The sequence below is a fragment of the Fundulus heteroclitus genome, chromosome 2, assembly GCF_011125445.2.
Source record: "Fundulus heteroclitus isolate FHET01 chromosome 2, MU-UCD_Fhet_4.1, whole genome shotgun sequence".
In the NCBI taxonomy this organism is placed as follows: domain Eukaryota; kingdom Metazoa; phylum Chordata; class Actinopteri; order Cyprinodontiformes; family Fundulidae; genus Fundulus; species Fundulus heteroclitus.
In genome coordinates, this window is record NC_046362.1 from 21613157 (window position 1) to 21623614 (window position 10458).

A 10458-nucleotide genomic window follows, 5' to 3' on the forward strand; every position below is an offset into this window, starting at 1 on the left:
AACAAAACAAAATCATGCTTTTAACTACCTCATGAAATATATTTGGATATTCCCTCTGAACTATTGGTTAACTTAGTAAAAATCACTTGTCTGAGTAAATGTAGCCAGATATTTAGCGAGTTTTGTGTTAGGCAGGGAGCAAGTGATAGTAGCAGAGGGCAGTGCCGTTTAACTGATGGTATTACAGTATATGATTAAACAGCACAGGGTAACATGAGTGTTAGTAAGCTAGAAAAGCATTTTTGAAATTAAACTTTGAGTATTTATTACTACAGAACTCCAACGTTTAAAATATAAAGTAAGAAAATATCTGTGGTGAGGTATTCCTACGGCATAAGAGGAAAGAAAAAACATCTAAACATGGGACCACACCCTAGCAGTGTCGCCATGGCAGCATTCTTTCAATCCCATAAGCTTTTCTGTTTCCCTTATATACGCACCATTCAGATTGAGGGATAAGAGATATAAATTACATGTAGAGGGTATGAAATCACATTTCCAGTAACACGCAGTGATGTTAATGATCGTGCTAAGTTAAATGGCTTACATGCAAAACACTTCATGTGTATATTTACTCTTTATATTTTCTTCAGCCAATTAAACAATGCATTTAACCAGAATTATTCAGATTATGGTTAAGTAGTCTCCTTCCTTCAGCTGCCCTGCCTTCAGGTGTTCCTCATTTCATTTGACATGAACACCTGACAATTAACTTTTAAGGTTCATTGGTCATGCCCACCTCTGCCTCTACATTTATACTTACTGGTTTTCATTGTTCTCTGCTGGTTTCTTCAATTGAACTGCCTTTGGACTCTCTTTACCTGCCATTTTCTCTATTACCCTGCTCTTGCATGGCCTGTCCTGTCACCCCCCCCCCCACCCCCACCCCCAAGTTGTTCCATAAACTGTTCCTCCCATGACAACTTTTCTATGTTTATTTTTATTAAAACTTTATTCTTGTCTCTACAACACTTTGCACTTTGGTCATCTTTCAAACAAGCTATCATACTGCTTGATTAAAATGTAGATTAAAATACAGCCAGGAACATGTATCGTCAGGTAGAGGAGGATAGAGCAGCAAAATCGCTGTCCACAAACAGTGGTGCTGAAGCAGGTACATGTGAGCATGCAAAAATAACCCCAAAATAATTCTGAATATAGATGTAAATATAAATAACAAATACTCTTTTTTGCAAAATATAGAAATATTTAACTTTTTCCCCAACATAGCTGTGTGATTGTCTAATTATGTATAGAGCTGCTGGTATATATGCCCTAATTTTGAATACTGCATCTGGCTCTGTACGGTTGGATGACGCACAACATCAAAGCAATGCGACAGCATTTCAGTTTCCAATAAATCGAGGAAGAAATAGCTTTACATCATCATACTATGGCTGTTTAATGTCTATTCATTTATTCAGTAAATCATCAAAAATGTTTTAAATAGAAAAAGTATGCTGATTGTGTCAAATATTAATATTTAAATAAAATAGATTAGATTATTCAGATATTTTCTATCATGAGTCTTCATTAACAAGTAATTATTTCTTAATGATAGCACAATCAAACTAAAAAATGCTAAGTGGGACTAAAAAGTATTTTAAGTAAACAGGTTACGTTGTGTCTGATCTAATGGACAAAGAGATTTTATTAGCACAGCCAGGGGGCAGGTGTAATGAATGAGGAGGTGTAATTACTGGAGAAACTTACAGAGAGAGATTTATCATTCGTAACTTTCTCACATGTTATAAACCAACACACCTGGTCATTCAGCTGTGCATATAGTCAAATAAAAGGCTTTATCCTAAGGGAGAGCAAGAGAAAGGAACTCAGCCAAATGAGTGTGCATGTGTGCTGTGACAGTATTGTGTGCACTGAATGCATTTCTGTGTGCGTAAAGTACATGTGTGTATGCTGAAATCGTGAGATCTGATGCAGTCTAAAAACGTGAAATGTGGCTCGTTCATCAGAACTGTCATGTATTCTGTACAGCCCGGGAGCATCTGAAAGCAGGGCTCTGATAGCAGCGATAACCTCAACAGTACTGTCATCCATCACACCCATAAAGTTGAAACAAAAGACATCACAAAGGGTGTTCACAGTAATTAGAATACCTTCATTGGAGCTAATATATAGACATGTACATGCATGCATCTTCCTGAACTTCATAACCATCAGGAGCATTTTATTAACCCCACCAATAAAAAAAAGACAAGTTTTGTGACAGAGAACATGAAAGGATGTCAAGAAGGAACATTTAAGAGCTTACGCTATAACCTTTAGCAGCAGTAACTTAAGATAAGCCTCTATAAGGCCTCAAATTATTTAGTAGGGATTTTGATCTAGACACAATTTAAATCAAATTAAATCTGAACCTGACAATGCTATTACTGAATTTCCTTTTTTTCCATAGTTATTCCTTGCTCTGTAATGATTTTGATCACTGTAAAGTTGAAATTGATGTCAAAAGTTCAGTTTCAGACAGATAGACTCAAATTTGACTCCAGAAATACGCCCAGATCATTGGCCCTCCCCCACTTTGTTGGCGTGAAGTGTTTGTGGTGAATATGTTTTTATAATGACTCCATTATATGCTTACTTTTTTTGCCATGTTCCAATAAATGAGAATTGGTTCTCAACTGATCCACTTGTATAAATAAAGAATGATAAAAATTGGAATGGTTTGCCATACTCCCAGCTAGTTTATCTTTTTTGTTTTCTAAAGGGGGAACTGGTACTGATCTTACTAACTACAAAGTACACAATAGCATTAGACTCTTTTTAATAAATTTTCTTACTACCTTGGTGATGTCCTTCCTCCCTGGCATTGACTAAAACACACCTGAATGCTTCAAACCCAGTAAAGTATAAACATGTCTGCCCTTTAATCTGGTTGCTAGTATCAATGGCAGGTTACATCTGTTAGGAAATCCATGATAGGTAATTGCCTGAGAATGCACATTAATAGTTGGCCTCAGAGTACAGTTTAATAACAGAGGTCTAGGGAGAACAGCATTTTCATCAAACAATGTAAGATGTGAAAAATGTAAGGGCAAAATTGAGCAAGGTAACAAGTTTCACTTTAGCTGGACATTCAATAGATTTTTTAAAATAGCATAACAGTTTGTTTTTACTTTGTGGCTTGCTGTCCACACAAAACACCATAAAGCATTTTTTTCGATATAGATATGACTGTACAGTTTGTATTATTTTTTTGCATTCATTTTTCACAAACGTGTGCAAGTTTTGAAAAGCATGCTCAGGGTGAATAATTGATGTGACACCAACTGTAAGATTGCTCCGCCCACTCAGAAGCGTACCCCAGGCCGAAATAACCTCCCACAACAAAGACGTTGTAATGGGGCTTATGGTGAAGCTCACAGCAATAACAGAGGTTTTTGGTGAGGCATGTTGGCTTTATCTAACAACCTTAAGGAAAAGAAGGGAAAAACAAATGTTCAAACGAGCTGTACATCAAGTCGGGGAAATTATTTCAAGGTAACCACGGACAAATCAACGCTAAAGTCCAAATTTAAATAGCTGACTTATACCCAACGTAAAATATATATTAATAACTTAAAAGTTTTATGCTGCTATTAAGCTAGTAATGGCAATAATTTACAGTGAAATTCTGTATTAGGAGTGCAGATTTACATTACACTACCTATTGCATGCTTTGTGTAAAATCAGAGTCCTGTACACTGAGCATAGCTGACAAAGATCAACTAATGCAACCAGCAGTTGCAACATACACACTGAAAAATAGAAATATTACATCTGTTGGTTCTACTTAAGCATCTTTAGCTACTTTATTAGTACTGTTTTATGCACTTATAGAACATGATAATATTGTGTAGATACTACACAGTACGAAAGATTTGCACATTGGCATGTTCAGTTTAACTTGACTGAAACTGAATGAATCAATTTAGGTTTATTCGCATCAGCAGGTATCCTATAATTGAAAATCACCATCATGATGTTATCTTATCGACAGATGTGACTTTATGTTCAAGAAGATGTTTAAGAACTAATCAAAATTAATGCGATTTGATAAATTCATTTTCCTGATAATCTGTTACTCCGGGCGCACAGAATTCACTGTTGGTTCAAGTGAGTTTTATGCTTGCTGCCCACAAGCGCACTGTTCTCATCCATCCGCTGTCCGTTAAACTTAACATCACAATATCAAACCTGAGATAACTCACAAGATTAGATGACACCTTTAGTAGTAATCCACAGGTTACAGAATCAAAACCTGTGAAGTTTCCTATTACTTAACCCCCCAGTTTTAATTGACAAAATAGTTTTATACGGAAGTGTAACTAACACAACATTATAGACTGCTGCGAAAGCAAATGGTTTGTGTGCAATGTCCCATATTGAATTAAGTAGATCCAAAGCATTTTTTTTCAGTGCAGGGTATCCAGAACACAAAAAACACTTCACAATTAGCCATACCCTTTAATTTATCCATTAAGCATGCCATATAATTATGAACAATAATTGAGTTACCTTCATACAGAGCACTGTTCGGTTGTCCACATGCCATTATTCATCTTCTAAATTTTCCTAGACACCTTTTAGCATTTGGAAAAGGAATAAACTGTATTCCACCCTCTAAGCGTTCAAGATAACGCTTGTCTGAATTGTATTTAATAATATAATAATTATATTAATCGTCATTGCAACATCCTTTCCATTGAAATTTGGACTCTGCATTTAACCAATCCCTTTGGGGAGCAGTGGGCCACCACAGTGCAGCATTCTGGAACTAAAGGTCTTGCTCAGGGAGCCAGATGTGGGAGTTGAACCCAGAACTTCCAGGAAACAAGCGCAATGCTCTAAACACTAGGCCAACACTCCCCATTGACAATATTCAACCATTTTTTACCAATGTTTTTTGACTAAATCCCTCTGACCGCAATGCGTTCATAACGTAAAGGCAATGTTATATCTCTTAATGCAAGGCAATGTCGTCAGAGGTAAAGGTCATGCAGCTCCTGCAGGTAAGGGCCGTTTCACTCTGGGACAAATTGCAATCGCTGATTAGTCAGTAGCTGGCAAGATTACAGTACTGATTGACAGGTAGCGTAACCTCAATTGCAAAAAACTCCATGAAGCAATCCGATTAGCATGGCATTATATGAACAACTGACTGGTTGTACCTTATTATGATATATCGATATATAATATATAATATTATATATATCATATTATGATATATATAATATTACTAAAGTGCACTGCATTAATTGGATTTAATGTAACTACATATTTTTATTGTCCTATAATGACTTCAATATGGGGTAAATTGGATTCTATAGCTTGAAAGGACATCTACTGTAATTTGAAGATTGTATTATTATGAAAATGAGTATTATTAAACCACCTGATTAATAAATGAGTCAGTCTCAGCTAAACATGTGTATGTTTATAAGAAATAATTAAAATCTGTTTTAAATATCAAAATAATAATGACAATTATGTTATTATTATTAATATTAAAACACATGATTAATAATTGAGTCAATCTCCGCTAAAACGTGTATGTGTAGACTTCTAGTAAAGAATTAAAATCTATTTTAGATGTCAAAAAACTTTTACTTTTAAACCAAATAGATTCTAGATTAACCCGCCACATCTATGAATCATGTGTACATTGTGTATACCTATTTTTCTTATAAAAAATAGTTCACTGGGCTCTTTTAGGAATTAGAAAGTCTAAACTGTTATATGTTACTTTGGCCAGTAAAAATCCTTTGAGACCAGACCACTTGACATCCGAAGGACCTTTTAAGTCTTGAGTAAACAAAAAGTAAGCTGGGGTTCCTCTGGGAGGACAACAAGCAGGACCGCGTTTTTCCAGTCTACTGTTTCTTCTAACATTTTGCCTTTAGGAGCATATGGGAACTATATTACAAAAGATAATGCTTTGTAAAAAAAAAACAAAAAAAAAACAGATGAAAATAGGAAAAAAAGGAGTTTTAACAGCGATTAAAGCCTTTGCATCACATAAATTTATATCTGCTACAACACAATGACATTCTTTCATTCAGTATGCTAAGGTACATTTCTGATGCAAATGGTTCTTTTTTAGACCACAGTGCTTCTCCATTCAGGACAAATTTTAACTCTGTCCTTGTCTGAAGGACTCTCTCTCTTTCTCTCTCTCTCTCTCTCTCTCTCTCTCTCTCGCTCTCTCTCTCTCACACACACACACACACACACACACACACACGCACACACACACACAGATAAATGGAAACACAAACCTAAACGGACACACAGTGAAACTTGCTGAATGAAAATTAACCTCCGCTGGTTTACCTAGATAAAGCGGTACACAAACATTCACACGCATTTGCACAAACACACACTTATCAAGAGAGCCTCATTGACTTTTTGATTCCATCTTTAAACATGCACACATCCCAACGTCCCGTCTTGCACTCTTGTTGCCTCTTTGTTCATCCCGCGCATTTGCTGACCTCCGAGGCCCGTTGGATAGAAGACAACGCACAGAGTGTACAAACCACAGGGGCTGTCGTAACCTGAATACTAAAACACTGTTTAAAATGATAAGGGAAATTTGGTGGAACTTCCACTGAGACATACAACCACTGAAGTAATGGGAGTAGGGGAAAGGAAGGCCAAATCCTTCCTTTCAGTTTCTCTTTTGTACAGTCTGACAATGTGCCAGTTAATTGCACATAATATGAAGGTTTTAAAACAGTACATTTTGTGTTTAAACTCAGGATTAAAGTGGCTGGGGTGAGTCTAAAGAAACTTTGAGGCCTGTTTTCTCACTAATCTTCTTTGCAGAGCACCGACATTCAAATGGTCATATGTTTTTCAATTCTTTGTTGATTTTCACAAATTTGACATCATTGGCAAGTTTATATTCCATACTTTCAGGATCTGTAAATAACTCAAAATGGCCCCAGAGAGACTTGTCCCTGGTTTTGCTGCTGCCGGTGTTTTTATTTTGACACATTTAACTTTTCTTTTTTCTTGGTCAAAAGTAGGCTCTCCTTGATATAGCCACAGAAGCTCGTGGAGACACTTTGCACCAAGCCGGCTGACACAAGGTCCACCGATCCCAGTGTCCCACATCAGACATGTCATCAGAGCGTGAAGCCACTGCTCACAGAGTGGCCTGCAGTCTACCCTGACGCCATCTCACTGAACATAAAAACTAAGATTTTTCAATACATAGTCCCAGTCCGATGAATCAGTTTTAATCCATGATCACACCCAGGACAAACATATTGTCTCGATGTGCCTTACTGAGACTTGGCATAAGGCGATGTTTACCCCTCCATCAACAAAGCCTGTTATTCTGGGTAAAGCTACCTCCAGAGGGCATGCAGCTCTGGCTGTGGTGGAGGTCTGGCAGTAATTTATTGAAACAAAGTTAAACTGTCCTCTCTAACTGCTGGAATTTTTGCTTGGTTTATTGACCTCCCAGACTACGTCCATGCGGAGCCGAATACTATATTCACACAGAAAAGTTGAAGCATAAAGATGGACCCGCACGTAGCCGGCGGAGCCTTAATAGGTGCTGTAATACCTTGAGATTACAACACAGTGAAAGGTGTGGTAATGCTACTACATAAGTAAAGAAGGAAAAATGAAGGAAGAAGTGCAGGGTGAAAATAAAATACACGGGAGAAAGAAAAGAGCTATTTGTGTGGATTGACGACAAGGCGGTCAACACAAATGCTGTAGAAGAACAAAAACTTGCGATTTGGACCCCTTCTCTCCTGTCTTCACTAAGCTCTTGCGTCACACAAATAATAAACCATTAATTACAATTTGGCCAGGTCCAATCCTCACTTAAAACTGCCATCTTCCAACCCTTTATGAAAAAGAGGTGCTTGACAACTACCCGCCCATCTCCTAAGGTCTAAGGTGTCGATAAAAGTTATCGCTTGCTAGCTGCAGGTTCAGTCCATCTTCACTCCTTGTTTGAGAAGTTCCAATCTGGCTTTTGCCATGGCCACAGTACAGAGACAGTCCTGGTGAGGATCATCGATAACCTCTGCATGGTAGCTGATGCTGACTTTCCCTCCCTGCTCATTGTCCTTGATCCGACAGTAACCTTTGACACTGATGACCACCACATAATTTTGAACTGCCTTCACACTAATGTTGGACTTACTGATGCTGCCCTGAGCTGGTTTTCATCTTACTTTTCAGACAGCACTGAATATGTCAGCCTTGGCAATCCCAAATCCCAATTAGCCTTTGTAACATGTGGTGTCCACTGCTACGCTGATGATACTCAACTCTATTTAAAGACAGATCCAAATGCCCCAACATTAAAATCCAAATGCATCAGGATCTCTTTCTACCTTTTTTGTTTCCAGGTGTATTGCTGAAATACCCTACATTTTAAGGGTTAGAAAGCTGACAAACAAACACCTGAGACATTCAATCTTTTAAAAAGTTACGGTCATGGGCAATGTTACCCCTAATTTTTCATGTGTCTGAGCATTCACTGGACCTCTGTGAGCAACATCACTCATGCACACTGAGGTATTACGCGTGTCCAAAACCAGTATTATGCCTGTCCAAAACCTGACATTACAATCCCCCCTTCATATATAGGCCATTTTGCTCTATCGTGGCACTATGATTGAAGCAAAGAAAAGACAATGCTATTGCAAATGGTGATGTTTCATTAGGAAAACAAGCTCTTAATAATAAAAAAAGAATAGCAGACAAGACTCTCTAAAGTCAGCATTAAAAGAGAAATTAATAATGCTTTGAGCTGTCAGGGTTGAAATACGTTTTATTAAATAATTTGAAGCAGGATTTAGGGACATTTGTGGTGTGCTTGATTAATGTAAAAAAAATATAGAATACTGTGCAATACATGTTTATAATACTTTTATATAAACCAAGTACGAGTAAAAAGCCTGGACATGAGTATCTCTGGATTTCTTAGGGCTTGTGTGTCTTAATGTTTCACATGTACTGTATGTTAGTTCCTTGAAGAATTATTCACATTACAACCACAAACTTCAAGGTAATTTAGTGGGATTTTAGCACACAACTCTGGCCAGCTTCCCTGTCCCTCTAAAGAAAGGAATCCCCAAAGCATAATCCTGCCAAACACCATTTTTCCTTGATAGGGTGAGTGTGTCAAAGATAGTCTACAGTGGCACAGTAGTTTTCTGCCAGAAAAGCGTTTGCCATGTTGGGCCAAAAGAAATTTTATTTTCATTTTATCTGATCAGATCACTCCTTCCACACATTTGCTGTGTCTCCTACATGGCTTGTGGCAAACTGCAGAGGCTTTTGGGCTTCTTTCAACAATTCAGAAATCTTGTCACTCTTTCGTAAAGACAAAGTAATTGGTGTTTTGTAGGTGTTCATTTGATAGTTTCTTGCCTGAGCTTTGACTCTTTGCGGTCCTTCACAAGTAACAACAGGCCTTGAACTTCGTAATGCTGTTTGTTCGATAAGGTTTGCAACAAACCTATGACGCCTTCACATAACAGCTGGATACTAAGATTACATTAGACTTAGGTGGACAATGTTTTTTATTTAGGTGAGCTTTGAAGGCATTTGAGCATACTGGATTTTATTTAGTGGTAAAAGAGTAAAAGGGGATGAATATATATGAATATATGTGCCAGACTTGTTTCTATTTGTAAACAATGCTGAATACCATTAATCACTTGTCTTCTATTTCACAATAAAGCACAACAAATACATACAGGTTTGTGGTTGTTATGTAATAAAATGTACTTTTGCAAGACACTGTGTTAAAATAAGACACTGGTAAGAACAGGAGTAACTAAATCTATTTAAGAACAAACTACATTGGTTTTATATGTAAAACACAAAGTGGACGGACAGAAAACCTTCAAATATTTTAATGTAAAATACTAATTTAAAAGGTTGTCACATCATTTTAAATCTACTAGTGTTTCTTTTCACTTCACTTAATGACATCTCTGGCAAATGATAGACAAAATTACAATACAAATACAAAAAAACAACAACAACCCTACATTATATTTAAACATAGGCAGACCTTACTTCCAATATAACAACAAAATAAAATCTGTGCCTATGATTGACAAATCTGGCTAGTGTGCTTTTAAGAAAATTGCAGCTTGACGTAGTACCTACCCCAGTACCGACCGTGACACTTGAAGTTGCTTGGCTCTGCTTTCACAACTGTTACTACTCCATCAATCCTACTACACACCACTGGCAGATCTGAGACCATGACTGGACAGCAGTCCATTTTTCATCTGTAGTCGCCCAGCTTCCACTAAGACTTTGACAAGGGGTCGGCCTATCTTGTTACTACCCATCTTCCTGCATGAATCAGTCATAAGAACTGTCTTGATCTTCAGCTTTAAACAATTAAAAGCACTCCTGGGAGGGTCCATTTCGTGTAGACAGCTATTAAAATTCCTTAGCACCCTGTTAAAA

At 37.3% G+C, this 10458-nt stretch overlaps 1 protein-coding gene across 2 annotated transcripts in view; it reads right to left on the reverse strand.

Annotated features, from left to right (window-relative positions):
* The window catches only part of LOC105920428 (SH3 and multiple ankyrin repeat domains protein 3), a 51884-nt gene extending 41572 nt beyond the window's left edge, over positions 1-10312 (reverse strand). For both annotated transcript variants that reach the window (XM_036150703.1, XM_021312592.2), the window contains exon 1: positions 10150-10312. In XM_036150703.1, the coding sequence (XP_036006596.1) occupies positions 10150-10267 (118 nt within the window). In that variant the 5' untranslated portion in view covers positions 10268-10312. The remainder of the gene's footprint in view (positions 1-10149) is intronic.
* Between the last annotated feature and the right edge of the window lie 146 nt (positions 10313-10458).